The sequence below is a fragment of the Elgaria multicarinata genome, chromosome 3 (genome assembly GCF_023053635.1).
Source record: "Elgaria multicarinata webbii isolate HBS135686 ecotype San Diego chromosome 3, rElgMul1.1.pri, whole genome shotgun sequence".
Lineage (NCBI taxonomy): Eukaryota > Metazoa > Chordata > Lepidosauria > Squamata > Anguidae > Elgaria > Elgaria multicarinata.
The window spans coordinates 10,314,802-10,331,837 of NC_086173.1; the positions used below are offsets into that span (position 1 = coordinate 10,314,802).

Sequence of the window (17,036 nt, forward strand, 5' to 3'; positions counted from 1 at the left end):
CCTCTCCTCAAGTTCCTTGCATTTGAGACAAGCTTCAGCCACCAGATCAAAATCTACTTGAGTGCTGCAAAACGGAAAGATCCCAGCCTGCAACGTAATTGTTTCCCAGGTCCCACCTTGAGGATGCGGTTGAAGTCCCGCTTGTCCACCCGGAGGAAGTGGCAGCTGTCTTCGCGGAGAATTATCGTGGCTGCGCGGGGGGCATCGTTCACCAGCGCCAGCTGTCCAAAGTCATCTCCCTCATGTAGGGTGGACACTAAACCCTGCAAAGCGAGAGGGTGAGTTCACACCTGTCCATTATTGTTCAATGGGTGGGACAAGACATTACCCTGCCAAACTCCAATTCCCCCTTCCTACACTGTTGCCCTCCCATTCCCCATAGACAGATTCCTGGCCTCAGAGCCTGGCTGGGGATAAGGGGTGAACTGGTTAAACACCACCTGGAGGGAGAAGTTGCAGGGAAGAATCAGTGGATGGGAAAAGGGTTAAGTGCACCATCCTACTGATTTTGCCTTGAAAATACACTCCCCTAGGGTGACCATATTTGGGAAACCAAAAAAGAGGACACCTAGTGTGTGTGTGGGGAAGCAGCTTTCTGAGTCCTGCAGAAAGTACGTTATTCCCCCGCCACCTTAAGGAACCCGATTGGAGTGGAGGAGGGGAAAGGATTTCATTCTGCACCACCACCATCCACTCCAATGGGGGCCTTTTCTATAATGTCCACGAATGACCCACTTTCCCCTTTAAGACCTCAATTGGAGCGCGGGGTGGGGGAATGATGTGCCTCAAGAAAGCATGTCATTCCCTCCTGCCATGCTAATGGCAGCCTTAAAGAGGAAGGTGTGTCATTCCAGGACATTATTGAAAATTATAGAAAATCCCCCCTGACACCATGGAAAGAACAAAAACCAGGACAAATCCGGGGAAATCCTGACAGTTGGTCACCCTAACTCCTCACCCTCCACCACATGCAAAATACTGATCTGGCAACCCAGTATTTGTCATTCAACATGTTGTTCCATCCTATTTCGCTCTCTTAAGATATATTAATTGTCTATTATATGTCTACTGTACTCTGGTAGTGCATTAGGATAAGTTAAAAAAAACATGTACAAGAGATGTGAGTGAACTAGAAAAGTGGCTGAACCACTTACCTTTTCCTCTCTACGTGTGTGCATGTATCTGCACATTTATGTAATTGTCCATGCTGACTTCAGGTTAAGGGGGAGTTGGCATGCAATGGGCTTCAGGGCGTAAAGTTGTAGGCAAGGCAGAAAACTGAGATTGCCCTCAAAGGGGACAGGAAGTATGAGCTATGAGACTATTTGGATTGTATGGTTTTAGAGCAACTTACAACTGTTGGCATGTGACTGGATAGGGACATTTAAGAAAGACTGTTGGCATAGTGAGGTTAGGATCAGCAGGTTTGGTTATATTATAAGAGAAGGAAAGTTATGGTGTGGCAAGCAAAGAATCCATAACACTGTGAAACTCTGGCACAAAAAGGTACATTAAATTATGCACCAATATAACATGCTCTAGGGCAGCCTTCCTCAACCTGGGGCGCTCCAGATGTGTTGGACTGCATCTCCCAGAATGCCCCAACCAGCTGCTGGGGCATTCTGGGAGTTGTAGTCCAACACATCTGGAGTGCCCCAGGTTGAGGAAGGCTGCCCTAGGGCATCTACATAGATTTAAAAATGTCTAAAGCAGGGGTGAGCAACTCACCGGCAGCCCTGATAGCACTGTGGGTGCCCTGACCCTAAATCCCCCACATACATACCAGCAGTGCTGTTACATAGGATTTAAAATGGGGGCTATTTGATGCACTGGCAGGAGACTGATTCTGTAGGGAAAACAGGGCACCCTCCTTCCCACCAGAAAATCTAAAGAAATAGATTTTCCTCAGCTTGGTCTTAGTATACAAATTTCAACACACACACAAACAGCCCAGATTTAACCCTCAGCTGACTTTTCAGATTAAATGTACACACCTTGTCATGTGTGACGATGTTGACCGACCCCTTCCAGATGATGTACCAGGAAGTCCCCTTGTCCCCTTGGCTGAATACTAGGAACAATAAATATTGTACATCAGTGCCATGGAAATGTAGCAGGTCAGGAGCATGCACAACCAATGGCATATAGCAGAGGGACAAGCACCTGGAACAGCCTTCCCCAACCTGTTGCCTTCCCATCATTTCTCGCCAATGTGGCCATTGGCCGCACTGGCTGGGAACGACAGCTGTTATAGTTCAACACATCTGTTTGGGGAAGATTGACTTTGAAGGAGAAATGAACAACGTGGGTTGGTGGGGAGCATGAACAAGAGGCAGGGCCGGCCCTACCATGAGGCAGACTGTCATCCTCGACTCAGGAGACAAATGACTGGACATGGCAGCAAAGTGATGGAGGACAAAACCTGCTCTGCACCCCTTAAGTTAGCATGCTGTTGTCATGTGAAGTAGTGTCAGTGTTTAAGACGGATTCATCTGCCAGTCCAGTTGTTTTTTTGTACATGAAGCCAGAGTGGGCACCATATTTTTCCTATCCTTGGGGATGGGGGAATGTCTTGGGCCAGGACAAGAGGACTAAGTGGGAACACTTTCTTAAGGGATACACAGACTGGTCACCAGAACAGTGGGATTGGAGAGAGGGAAGGATTGAGCCTAAAGGGAAGGAGAAGGTTTTCCTTTGAGATTTCATGGGATGGAGAATTGTTCTGTGCCATCTGTTTGTCCCCTATCACAGCCATTGAGCTGACGGAGCAGCTACAGTGCACAAGATCCATCCTCATCCCCTTAAAGCCAGGTGACAGTGACTGGTTCTGGGACATGGGAGGAGCATTTCCAGGCCCTCTGGGGACATCGGAGGAGATATGGGCCTCACAGTGACTAAACCATTGCTATCCAGTTACTCACATACAGTTCCAGCCTTTGCATGGGACTCAAACAGCAACACCGCGGCCAGTTCTCTCTTCACCTGCAGCATGACAGAGACAACCAGTGAGTGTGCCCTACAGCCCCATATGACAGAGCACCTGTGGATATGTTGCACAAGGCAGGACATCGCTTTTGTGATTAACATACATGGCATAAGACATAGGGTAAGCTAAGTTGCTCAAGGGTTAGACAAATACATGGAAGAGAGACACATCAAGGATGAGGCTCTTCGTTGTAGAAACTGCATACTCAGCAGCAACATAGCTGTGATGACTAGATGTGCATGGCAGTGGAACTGCCCACCACCAAATCTTGTTTATTATTTATTTATTATGGCATTTATATCCCGCCTTTTTTCCTCCAAGGAACCCAAGGCGGCATACGTAATCCTACTCCTCTCCATTTCATCCCCACAACAACCACCCTGTGAGATAGGTTGGGCTGAGAGTCTGGGGCTGGCCCAAAGTCACCCTGTGAGTTTCCATGGCTGAGTGAGGACTAGAACTCGGATCTCCTGACTCCCAGTCTAACACTTTAGCCACTGCACCACACTGGCTCTACAGAGCAGTACCAATGTGTCATCTATTTGCTATTATTATTTATCATCATCATCATTGTTTATTTCTGGGTTGTGTTCAGACTGATGTGGTCACTGATGTGCACAAGCACATTGACTGAGAACAGCATGAAAAAGACGTCAAGTGTTTCAATATGTAACATTTACACTGGCAACCTGCAAGGAAAACTAAATACCAACTGGAAACTGCACGTGTCCCAATTAAGAAATTAATTCTAGAAATTATTTAAGCCAAACGTTGCAGCAAATAGAAAGGTGGGGAGTGGTGCAAGGGAGGAAAATTATTATTTCATTTGTTTTCATTATCAAAAACATCATTCATGTAAGAGGGCAAGGTGTGTGCTGTGACAACCACAGAGCTCATTTTGGTGGCTACCTCCTGGTTGCTGCCATTTTATTTTCCCAGAATGCCCCAGTTGTGTGGCATTCTAGGGGGTGGAATAGTGGCCACCAGTCCCACAAGATGATGCCCCTCATTAGGGGAATGCCACGTTCCCAGAATGCTCTGCAATGATGTGATGTCTGGGCCATTCTGCAGCAAAAAACTGGCAGCCACCTAAATCTGCTGAGAGGTAACTCACAAGAGGTAACCCCTACGCCCCCAAATGGGTGGCAATCAATTGGTCCAAATGGGATAAAGAAAATAAACCAACCCGACCCGTACCCACTTGTTATTCATGGCATTCATTTTGTAATGAATTAAAGATGGATGAAATGTGTGATGGATGAAACTCTGCTGCTAAGATCATCTTCTTGGCTCGCCGCTCTGACCATGTAACTCCACTTCTAAAATCTCTTCATTGGCTTCCAATTCACTTCAGAATCCAATATAAACTTCTCCTGTTGACCTACAAAGCTTTTCACGGTCTAGCTCCTTCCTATCTCTCCTCTCTCATCTCACACTATTGCCCCGCTCGTGCTCTTCGCTCCTCTGATGCCATGTTTCTTGCTTGCCCAAGGGTCTCTACTTCCCTTGCTCAGCTTCGTCCATTTTCTTCTGCTGCCCCTTATGCCTGGAACGCTCTTCCAGAACATTTGAGAACTACAAGTTCAACTGCAGCTTTTAAAGCTCAGCTAAAAAATTTTCTTTTTCCTAAAGCTTTTAAAACTTGATTTTGTTCTGACTTTATACTGTTAGTTTTACTCTACCCAGTGCCTGTTTACCTTACCCTGTGCCTGTTTGCATTAGGGGTGTGCACGGACCCCCCGCTCCGCTTCACTTCCAGATCCGCGATTTGCGGATCGGCCCGCTTCGCTCCGCCCCCGCTCCGCCCATGTCTGCTCCGCTCCGCTCGGAGCTCCGGATCCGGATCGGAGCTCCGTTTCCCCCCCCCATAGGCTTGCATTAAGCTAAAAAAATATACAACTTTTTTTCTGTGAAAGTTAGAAACCTCAAGTTTGGCACCATGACACCTCATGGAGGTATACACACACACGCCAAGACTCAAGGCAATCCCATCATCCCCTGATTTTTGAGGAATTTATGAAAATCGGGCACCCCATTCACACCCCTTTCCATAGCTCTGTCAATTTGCACGTTAGAAACCTCAAACTCACCACCATGACAGCTTATCCAGTGATACACATGCATGCCAAGACTCAAGGCAGTCCCATCATCCCCTGATTTTTTGGGAATTTATGAAAATCCAACACCCCATTCACACCCCTTTCCATAGCTCCATCAATTTGCATGTTAGAAACCTCAAACTCGCCACCATGACAACTTATCCAGGGATACACATGCACACCAAGACTCAAGGCAGTCCCATCATCCCCTGATTTTTGGGGAATTTATGAAAACCGGGCACCCCATTCACACCTCTTTCCATAGCTCTGTCAATTTGCACGTTAGAAACCTCAAACTCACCACCATGACAGCTTATCCAAGGATACACATGCACGCCAAGACTCAAGGCAGTCCCATCATCCCCTGATTTTTGGGGAATTTATGAAAATCTGGCACCCCATTCACACCCCTTTCCATAGCTCCGTCAATTTGCACGTTAGAAACCTCAAACTCACCACCATGACAGCTTATCCAGGGATACACATGCATGCCAAGACTCAAGGCAGTCCCATCATCCCCTGATTTTTGGGGAATTTATGAAAATCCAACACCCCATTCACACCCCTTTCGATAGCTCCGTCAATTTTCACGTTAGAAATCTCAAACTCGCCACCATGATAGCTTATCCAGGGATACAGATGCATGCCCAGACTCAAGGCAGTCTCATCATCCCCTGTTTTTTGGCAGGGCTTAAACCTGCAGACATCTCAATGGGGCCATTTCAAAGGAAATCCCAACATGCCATGAATTGGGGAGTATGAATCTTCTTCCACACTTGAAAAATGGATTTGGAACTTCCAAAACTCCAAGTGAGCACAGGAAGGACTTCTCCCCTGAGTGAAAGCCACACACACACAACATCCCTGCGAGGCGGGCAGGGGAGGAGAGAGGGAAGGCAGCAGACATTTCTGGGGGCATAAGGAAGTGAGCCAAGGATAAGCCAGTAATGCATATAAAATGGAATAAATAAATAAATAAACAAAGGAGGGGTGGAATTAAAAGCAGCAGTGTTGCTGAATAAACAACAAGAAGAACTTTTTTAAAAAGACTATATCTGTCTTTTACCAGCAATAGGGGGACGTGCCCAGGGGAGGGGGAAGCAGCAGCTGCCAATATGTCTGGTCAACCAGTCTTTTAAGAAGCAAGGCTGTCAGTTCAACTCATGAAAGCCATTGCTCCACCACGAGAGCTCTGAAAAGTGGAACTGTCACTTCAACTCATGATAGGCATTGCTCCACCGGGTTACTCTCTTTGGAAGGCTCTAATGGCCCTCCAAGTACAGGAGAGAGTGAGGGCACGTCCACAATGAGATGCCCTAGGGGAGCTCATCCCCTTGCACCATATCTTTTCAGTTGTTCCCCAAAGTTAGGGTGGCTTCTCTTCGCCTTGCTTCTAGGGGTCCGCGGTCCGCTTCTACTCCGCCTCTGGGCAAGGCGGAGCAGGCCAATTCGCTCCTGCTTCTGCGCTTCTAATCGGAGCGGAGCACATGCCTAGTTTGCATTCTCTTCCCCTCCTTATTGTTTTATTATGATTTTATTAGAATGTAAGCCTATGCGGCAGGGTCTTGCTATTTACTGTTTTACTCTGTACAGCACCATGTACATTGATGGTGCTATATAAATAAATAAATAATAATAATAATAATAATAATAAATGAGGCAGGAATTCTCTGTCACTCACCGAACTGGAGAGATGAGCTACAGCTTTGATGTGCAGCAGCTCCTCAAAGATCAGTGCAAGCTCCTCATCTGTGCGCTGGCCAGGGCTGGAGGAGAAAGGACAAGTTAAGGCACACCACAGAGACATGTCCCATCCTCACTACGGCTGTGCTCTGCTCTGTTTCAGGTTGTAGAAGCGGGAACGGAGTGGTTCGATTTGCCTCCGCCGAAGGTGGAGCCAAATTGGGTTGGGGGAACTGCAGATCAAGACGAAGCGAATCGAGACAAAGCGGATCACTTCACCTCGATCCAGAGCTCTGAACACAGGTAAGTGTGGGGGAGGGGGGCTTACCTGGTGCCGGCACCACTGCTGCAGTCCATGCGCTGGTCAGCAGAGCCAGGTAAGGGGGCAGGGGGGGGTGGCTTCAACTGATGGCCAGGCCTCAAAGTGGAGACAGGCCTGTTTCCGCTTTGAGGCCTGGCCCTCAGTTGAAGCCACCGCCGTACCGCAATGGAGGCAGGTCAGTGGTGGGGAGGAGGCTTACCTGGCTTTGCCACCCCGCAGTCCATGCGGCAACGGCGGTGGAGCCAGGTAAGGAGGCAGGGGGGAGGGGGGCTTACCTGCCTCCGTCGCAGTCCGGCACCGGCTTCAACTGAGAGCCAGGCCTCAAGCCGGAAGAGCAAGGGGGAGGGAGCCTTACCTGGTTCTGCCGTTCGCTGCTGCCGTGGTCCATGCTGTGGTGGATGGCAGAGACAGGTAAGGGTGGAGGGGGGCTTATTCACCCCCCATTTTGTCCCCCCTTCCCCACTTACCTGCCTCTGCCGTAGAGGCAAGTAAGTGGGGAAGTGGGGCAAAATGGTGGGTGAATCTTGATTCGACCCTTCAGATCTCACTCTGGGATCCAATCCGGAGTGGGTTGGGGGAGGGTCGGATCAGCCTGAACTGGTTCAGGCCCGATGCAAAAGTTTCGGATCAGGCCACGAAGCAGTTTGGGGGGGGGGCTGGTGCACAGCCCTAATCCTCACCCCAAGTAATCGAACCTAAAAACAGATCCAGAATCAATAAAGCTAAATGCCTGAGGAAAGAGAAAGGAGAACAATGTTGGTGCCAGGTGGGCTTCATCAGGGAGATGATACTATAATTGGGGTGGGAGGGTATCGCAGAGAAGGCGCCAACGTAGTCATCCTTTCTGCACCAGGAAAAGACTTCTTCGCCCAAGCAATTGATGGCATATAATGGGGCTTTAATGTTAAGTCATTTCATCATGTCCAATTGTAACTGTTTTATAGTTGTTGTATTTTTTTATGTTAAAGGTTTTTGTATTATGTTTCTATGATGTTGGGGTTGTAATTTTTGTGAACCACCTAGAGAGTTTTGGCAATTGGGCAGTGTACAAATGAAATAAATGAGATGAATGGAACACCAGGATTTATAGCAGGGATGGGGAACGTGTTGAACTGCAGCCCCACAACACCTGGAGAGCCACACATCCTCCACCCCGATGTACAGCACACACACAGTTCTGGCTCTCTGCAGCAAAGCCTTGAACCCTCCCCGGGTCTTCTCCACCACCCACACTACTCGATCCTCACACTCACGGTTTGCGCAGGACAGTGGTGAGCAATGCCGTGGGGCCCAGTTGGGTGAGCAATGCCATTGCCTCCAGTAATTCCTCGCCATCCCGGTCTTCAGCGCTTGGCTCCAGGGCCACGAAGCGGAAGAAATGGGCATCCCGGTCCTGGAAATAGCTCTCCTGCCGTACTGTGTGGGGGAAGACGGGTGAGTGCAGGGTGTGAATAAGAGAGCAAGGAGGAAGAGGTCAACAGAAGGACCTCTGTCTTCCCCTCCATCCCAATCTCTACTTTTGCTATTTCTCTCCCTACGGCTTTACCTTGCTGTTTCTCCCTGCTCCTAGCCTCTAGCCTTGCTCCCTCTCTCTTCTCTACCCCTGTACCTTACTATTTCTTTAGCCTTGCTACTTCTTCCTTCCATACCTCTTTAGCTCCCTTTTGACTAGCCAGACCCCCACAGCAGCCATTGGGTATCTAGCCACATCCTCCATGGGAGCCATTTGGGGGGGGGGGGGTGGCGGGCATCCACAACACTTCCTCAATTTCCCCAATGTGCCCCTGGGTCCAAAAAGGTTGGGGACCGGATGATATATATTATGATTGCCTCACCATGAGCCAGGACTCCTTCATCCATCAGCACCTGGCAGAGTCCGAGGGCCTGGCTGCGGGTCTGCACAGAAAGTCCTGCGCTGAGTAGTGCATCCACCAATTCCTTCCCAGAACAGCACTGCCTGGAAGGGAGACATAAAGGGTCCGAGAATTCCCAAGAGTGCCTGAGATCTGGGGAGTTAGATCAGAAAGTTCCAAAATTCAGATTTGCCTTTGAGCTATTCCCACCCCTCTTTGCTTTGGATTGGACTTGGCGGCGCTGTCTGAGATGCACAACAAACACATAATTCAACAGCCCTGTGAGCTGGAGAGGAAGGGGAAGTAAAATGTCAGCATCCTCAGCTCTTCAAATAGGCTTTTAAAAACAATTTTAAGGCTATGAATCAACCCTCCCTCCAGGAGTGATGTCTTAAATTTGTATTGTAAGCCAAAGATGGAGGGCAGGAAGGCAAAGATCACCTCCACTGCTTCCCCCTCCTGTTGCCGGCTTCAGCCCGGAAGGGCATAGGACTCTCAGAAGCCTCCCAGTAGTGAGGATACAGTCGATAGGATTGCACCCTAAGTAAGTAAGGAGATAAATAATCCAGAGAACTTGTTGCCGCAAGATGTGTCAATGGCCATTAGCTTAGATGGCTTTAGAGGGGATGTGCCAAATTCATGGCTGTCATGTTTCTCAGAAAACTCCTGCTTTCAATGGGAGGCAAATGACGAGGCTTGCTATGTAATCCAAAAAGCTTTTATTAAGCGACAAACGTCTCTTCTACCTTAATAGGGTCTAACCTCTTGGAAACATCCCCCTAAGCAAAACTATGCAAACTAAGCAAGACAATTGTCTGATCAATAAGTATAAGAGGCCGCTTCGCAAACGCCCGTAAATTCAGAGCGCCTGGTGCGGAGGCAGGTTCTGGCGTAATCAAACTGACTTTCTCACTCCTTCCTTCTGCCCTGTGCATTTGAGCTTCCAGTGGACCCTAGCATCAGCTAAGGTGTCAGGACGCTCACCTCCGGAAGAGGTCTCACTTCCCACCGAGTGTGTAGGATTTGGCCTTGAGGAGATAAGCTCTAGAGAGGGCTGACTCCCAGCTGGGGAATCACCCATACGAGCTTCCTCCCCCACTGGTACAGGCTAGCTGGTGTCTGGCACTGCGTCTTCTAGTTCTGAATCTGATTCTGATTGATTACCTGAAACATCTTCTCCAAAAACAGGGGCAGTAGGGTTAGACATGACAATGGGGCCCACGTGGTGAACAGGGGGGAAAAGGCCTATTGTTGCTTGCCTGCCCTGCTCCGCGGCTACCTGTTGGGAGAACAGGTAGACCCATCTCTCTGCCCTCAATGTGTCATGTGTATGTGTGTCCATGCATATGTGTGTGGGATTCACAACAGCCCACAAAGAAGTCGGGGCAAGGAGAAAGTGCCGTGACCCCCAGGAAGTTACTCTCAGTCCTGACAACAGAGCCGATGACACGTAGGCATCCCAGCTTACCAGCCGCTTTTAAATCCTTGCTACAGGGGCCAGGTGTATACGCACCTGTGAAGCCGGAGGTGGTGCTTGTGATCGCGGATTAGGTCTGGGTACATGATCACTAAGTGCGCACAGAGCAGCCTCCCTGCTCTCTGGATTTTGTTCGAAGAAACCTGTGAAATAAGAATTCAGGGGCTCATTTACCAATTACTCAGCATCCGTTCGGTCTGAAACTGCTTTTGGATTGCAGGGTGGGGGGAGGAGAGGAAAGGGATGCTATGCATTAGGGGTGCACGGACCTCCCGCTCCGCTTCACTTCCAGATCCGCGATTTTCAGATTGGCCCACTTCGCTCCACCCCCGCTCCGCCCATGACCGCTCCGCTCCGCTGCGGAGCTCCGGATCCGGATCGGAGCTCCGTTTCCCCCCCGCCATAGACTTGCATTAAGCTAAAAAAGTATACAACTTTTTTTCTGTGAAAGTTAGAAACCTCAAGTTTGGCACCATGACACCTCATGGAGGTATACACACGCACGCCAAGTTTCAAGCCAATCCCATCAACCCCTGATTTTGGGGGAATTTGTGAAGATCGGGCACCCCATTCTCACCCCTTTCGATAGCTCCGTCAATTTGCACGTTAAAAATCTCAAACTTGCCACCATGATAGTTTATCCAGGGATACAGATGCACGCCAAGACTCAAGGCAGTCCCATCATCCCCTGATTTTTGGGGAATTTATGAAAATCCAACACCCCATTCACACCCCTTTCGATAGCTCCGTCAATTTGCACGTTAGAAACCTCAAACTCGCCACCATGATAGCTTATCCAGGGATACACATGCACACCAAGTCTCAAGGCAGTCCCATCATCCCCTGTTTTTTGGCGGGGCTTAAACCTGCAGATATCTCAAGGGGGCCATTTCAAAGGAAATCCCAACATGCCATGAATTGGGGAGTAGAGATCATCAACCTAAGTTGAATCTTCTTCCACACTTGAAAAATGGATTTGGAACTTCCAAAACTCCAAGTGAGCGCAGGAAGGACTTCTCCCCTGAGTCAAAGCCAGACACACACAACATCCCTGCAAGGCGGGCAGGGGAGGAGAGAGGGAAGGCAGGCAGGCAGGCAGCAGACATTTCTAGGGGCATAAGGAAGTGAGCCAAGGATAAGCCAGTAATGCATATAAAATGGAATGAATAAATAAATAAATAAACGAAGGAGGGGTGGAATTAAAAGCAGCAGTGTTGCTGAATAAACAACAAGAAGAACTTTTTAAAAAAGGCTATATCTGTCTTTTACCAGCAAAAGGGGGATGTGCCCAGGGGAGGGGGAAGCAGCTGCCAATTTGACTGGTCCTAGTAACCAGTCTTTTAAGAAGCAAGGCTGTCAGTTCAACTCATGAAAGACATTGCTCCACCACTAAGAAGTAAATGATCACTTCAACTCATGATAGGCATTGCTCCACCAGGTTACTCTCTTTGGAGGGCTGATAGCCCCCCAAGTACAGGAGAGAGTGAGGGCACGTCCACATGGCATGCCCTAGGGGAGCTCATCCCCTTGCACCACATCTTTTCAGTTGTTCCCCAAAGTTAGGGTGGGTAGCAGTGCTGTGTTTCTATCTCTTATTATTGGCTTAGCATATGATTTCACAGGTTGTGTTTGTGCATTTGGTGGGGCTACTGTTTTAAAAAATGCTGGGAAAAGTCCGTTCAGAGTAGAAAGAGAAGTTCCCAGAATCCCAAGTTACCCGTTTTTCCTATCCCCTCCTCCAACTTTGGGATCATGTGATCATGACCGGGAGCTGACTCTGCCCTTCAGCCCTTCGAAAAAGGTATTTCCCGCTGGTTTTTACAAAAATTCTAGCACGAGACCCGCACCACGCAGAGAGCTGAGAGTAGTCTCAAAATGACCCCCATCCACGACTCTCCAAGCACAAGAATTTTCAGAAAGATAGCTTCAAAAACAACACAGTTATCCCCCTTTCTTTTCCACAATGCAATCCTATGGGCGAAATGTTTCAAGATGGCGATAGAAGCGGACCGCGGAAACCAGAGCGCTCCGAAAATGGGCGCTTCTCTTCGCCTTGCTTCTAGGGGTCCGCGGTCCACTTCTACTCCGCCTCTGGGCAAGGCGGAGCAGGCCAATTCGCTCCTGCTTCTGTGCTTCTAATCGGAGCGGAGCACATGCCTACTATGCATGGCTTAATAAGTCATCATTTCCTCAATAATAAATCTGTCGGAATCATTCTGTCATATTTATAAACCCTTGACATCGGAAGGCAGATATATTTTTGTCTCTGGTTCTTTCTTACGCACAAAAACATCTTTAACTCAATGTGTTGATAGAGTTTCATAAGAACTTAAGAAGAGCCGTGCTGGATCAGACCAAGGATCCATCTAGTCCAGCATTCTCTTCCCACAGTGGCCAAAAAGATGCCTCTGGGAAGCCCACAAGCAGGACATTACAACAGCATCCTCCCACCCATGTTCCCAGCAACTGGTACTCAGAGGCACACTGCCACCAATAGTAGAGGTAATATATATCCATCTGGCTAGTAGCCATTAATAGCCTCAGTGGGACATGGGTCTACCTTTAAGAGTCAATAATGCAAACATTTCTATTTGCATTAAGTCCAGATTTAATTTTAAAGCAAAATGATTTTAAAATAAAGGATTGACATAAAAGTGTGTGTGGGGGGTTCTGAGTGTGGGTTTCAGGAACACCCTACCTCTCCCCCTCCAAATAAATAAATAAATAAATCTCCAGCTTAAAAATTTAAATCTCTGATTTGATTTCCTTCCACCCACTATGCTGACACCACTTATGGACTAACAACCAGGCTTCCCAAGTAACAGTCAAATTCCTATGGTCAATAGAATTTACTAGGGAACAAGAAATGCCTTGAGTTCCCATAACATGATTAACATGACCATTCATAATAAATTCCTAGCAATTACCTAGTGCTTTTGAGCACTCGCAGTACTTTGCAAACATGATCTTGTTGCAGTCATTACAACAACCCTACAGGCAGCCTTTCCCAAGCTTCTGCACTCCAGATGTTTTGGACTACAACTCCCAGCAATTCTGGCTGGGGTTGCTGGAAGTTGAAGTTGAAAACATCTGGAGGGTATCAGGTTAGGAAAGGATGCTGTGAGTGTTATTATCTCCCATATTGCAGATGGGAGGAGAAGGACTGAGAGGGAGTAGCTTGGCTAAGGCCACCTAGCAAGTTCTTGGCAGAACTGATATGTGGACAGGAGGCTTCCTGATCTGTAGTCCAGTCTCTCTGCCACTGTTGCTACACCAGACCTCAGTGCAGCAGCAGAGAGAAACAAAAGGGCGTAGTGGTGACACATATTCAGCAGCAGTAACTGACATTAAGTGACTGGGTTCGGACAACACAATAACCAACTGTGGGTTAAATAGTCAACCATTGGTTATTGTGTTGTCAACTTTTTCACACCACAGTTGGTTATTCAGCTGAAATAACCAATGTAAATAACCAACGTTGTGCAGAGTTGATTATTTGAACGTCCAGTGGTTATTGTGTTGGCCACTGTTGACTATTTTGTCTTTCACTGTTGGCTATTTTTGGTAACTACAGAGTCCTCTGGCAAGAGTGACCAACGTGGTGGCTGCCACTCTAGTCCAGCCAGCAGAACTCGCAATGGCTGATGGGATACCAGCGGGAGGACTGAGGGGGAGAGAGAGGGAGGGGATGTGTCATTCAAACACACAGTTGACTAATAGTCAACTCAACACTGGCCTTACTCCAATCAAGTCATGTGGGGAGTACTCCCTAGATAATCAACCATGGAGTTGACTATTAACCCAACATTGACTATTGTGTTGTCCAAACGCAGCCAGTGAGCTACATAAATTGCAGAGACTAAGCAACATTCACTATATCAACTTATTTTGCATTGTTTATTTTGCTTTTGCCAATCATGGAGAGAGGCAGAGAGCTCGGCAAAGCATCAAAGACCCGATGTCCCAGCTGTTACAAATCCTGCCTCCCTCTGCCCCTATTGGCTTGCTGCTTTTGGAAGCAGAACACTGGGACAACTTGGCCTTCCAGTGCTGAGGTTCCTGTGTTCTGATTCCACCAGACATTGTCCACTTGCAAACCTGTCTTAATAATCGTAAGGGCTAGAAATCTTCTATTTTGAGCAAGCAAGAAAAGAAAGCCAAGGTTCTCAGGGTGCCGAATTTTGCATCCGGCATCAAATCCCGTGCTTGCAGAAACAACAGTTGTACAAACACCCGGCTGTGGAAAGCTTTGTTATGATAATCACTCAGGCCTTAAGGAGCGAGGAAGAATTTTCACTTTTACACTGTGCTTTATGATCTCATGCGAGAACTCCTTGCAATATTTATTACCTGTTTTAGGCTGTGGCCAGGCACCAAGGCTGATTCGCTGTCTGGAAGAGGGGTCTGGAAACAAAAGATCAAGGACATTTCCTTAGTAAGTTTACAAAGCAAGGAAGGAACTGTCTGTTGCATTAGTTAGTCCAGGGCGGCCCAAAGGCAGCCTCCTCCATGCAAAAGGAAGTGACTGCTTGTAACCCATCAGCCTAAACCACGCTCTGGGCAACCTCTCTGTGCGGCCTGCAGGGTTCCCAGGGGGCTCACCCACTTCTCCCTGCCACCCACCTGATCAGCCCTATCAACTGGAGGTTGGGGAAGGGATCTTAGTTTCCCTGCTGTGAATGGCAGTGGGAAACAGTAATCTACCTCGGGATTGTTGGGGGCTAAGGGAGAGAAGTTTTAACCTTGGCCCCACCCTCAGGCTAAACAGTCTGATTATATTGCACCAGTCTTGCATCTGGAGGGTTTTAAAGCAAATTTTCCAACTGCTCAAATGCCCTGTCAGACACCCCACCCCTGCCCAAGCCAAACACATTATTTCTCTTTCACGACTGGACAGCTGATCACCAACACTAGTAGCACCTTAAACCTAAAGACAGATTGACAGGGCCTTACAGATACCCAGGAAGGACGACAGACCAAGAGAAGTACACCACTGGTTGTCACCGATACAGCCCCCAATTGAAACTACTGCAACGGATCGTCAGTGAACTCCAACCCATCATCAGCACAGACACTTCTCTCTCACAAGCCTTGGGAGGCAGACAAGTCCTGGCCTACAGGCAACCTCCCAACCTGAAGCGGATGCTAACCAGCAATAGCACACAGGACAGACATACAGACAGAGGGACCGGACCATGCAATAGACCCAAGTGCCAACTCTGCCCTCATGTCTATTCAGGCAACACTGTCACAGGACCCAACAAGGGCTCTTTCACCTGCATCCTTATATAATTTGTGGTACATGCCATCCCTGACTTTGTCTATTGTTAAGTTCTTTTTAAAAACACCTAACATGTGTCTTATTTTTTTTCACCACTTTTTTCAACTGCACATTATCAGATTTCCAACTGCACATTTTCTTCCCCAAGTGCACATTTTGTGTCCAACTGCACCCTAAAAAAAAAAAAAAACTATCTTGCATCGTTGTCATTGGCAAACCATCTGTTTCCAGTAGGAGTGGGTAATGCGTGGCCCTCATTGCCCCACAAAATTGTAAGTAAATAAATAAACAAAACAAAATGGAGTTTGGAATGGCCATCTTGAAGCTTTTTCAGCCCTTTTGAAAACAAGCTCATTTTGACCCTTTTGATGTTCCATAGCTACTCCATGGAGGTATAGCCTTTGCCATGAGGGAGGGAGGGCAGGGGCAAATCGCCCCCTGGACCTTCCAAAGTTGGTTTCCAGGCTCAAATTAAAGCACAGCTATTAATTGTTTAAGGGTGCAATCCTATGCCTGTTTAGACAGAAAAAAAAATCTTACAATTCCCCAGCAGTGCTATCAGGGGAATGCTGGAAGTTGTAGGACTTTTTTTCTGTCTAAATAGGCATAGAATCGCACCCTTAAAAAACAGAACAGTTTGGAACTGGGGTATTTTAAGGACCACCTTTTACCGATATGAGCATGGAGGATAAAACTATCAGTGGCTACACATAAGATGTTCAATGGTTGAGAGTTGCCCTGGGACTGAAGAACAGAATGAAAGCAAACTCTGTGCCTGCCATCAGCCAGGGGGACCAAGCCACTGGGAGACTGCACGGCCTGCCTCCCAAGACCAAGATTGAGGGGGGTGAACAACATGACCCATCCATCGGCCAAGAAGGTGAAGTGGCAGGCAGATAGCTTCCTCATCCCTGCCAAAATGAACACTTGGCTCCAACTGCCCATTGCCTCCTGGGCTGCAGAAGAAAGGGGAAATGACACCCTGGCCCACCTGTGGGCCTAAGGAACAAGCAAGAACACCAGCAAGGGAAGATCAGCCTGGCCCGAAGCGGATTTAAATGCCTGCGTATAGCTCTGGCCTTGAAAAACTGATCTCCCTCCTCTTCCTTTCCGCTCCATTCCTCTTCCCTTGTGTGTCTTGTCATTTTAATTTATAAGACTGATGCCAGTCCCTGTCTAGTGATATGAGGTGCTTTGGAAAACAATCATTGCCTGGAAAAGTGGGATAAAAATGCAGCAAATAAATAAACAAAATAATACATTATCTTCAGTATCAGAGACTGCATGCCCCTAAATGCCTATTACTGGGGGACAGCAGAAGGAGGCTGCCCTCAC

The 17,036-nt window shown here is 47.9% G+C and overlaps 1 protein-coding gene across 2 annotated transcripts in view; it reads right to left on the bottom strand.

Moving 5' to 3' along the window:
- The window catches only part of RAPGEF3 (Rap guanine nucleotide exchange factor 3), a 74,591-nt gene that overhangs the window by 36,218 nt on the left and 21,337 nt on the right, over positions 1–17,036 (bottom strand). For both annotated transcript variants that reach the window (XM_063119261.1, XM_063119260.1), the window contains exons 3-10: positions 14,771–14,824; positions 10,457–10,563; positions 8,926–9,047; positions 8,344–8,506; positions 6,767–6,851; positions 2,922–2,982; positions 1,995–2,071; positions 117–263 (exon numbers count right to left, since the gene is read on the bottom strand). In XM_063119261.1, the coding sequence (XP_062975331.1) occupies positions 117–263; positions 1,995–2,071; positions 2,922–2,982; positions 6,767–6,851; positions 8,344–8,506; positions 8,926–9,047; positions 10,457–10,563; positions 14,771–14,824 (816 nt within the window). The remainder of the gene's footprint in view (positions 1–116; positions 264–1,994; positions 2,072–2,921; positions 2,983–6,766; positions 6,852–8,343; positions 8,507–8,925; positions 9,048–10,456; positions 10,564–14,770; positions 14,825–17,036) is intronic.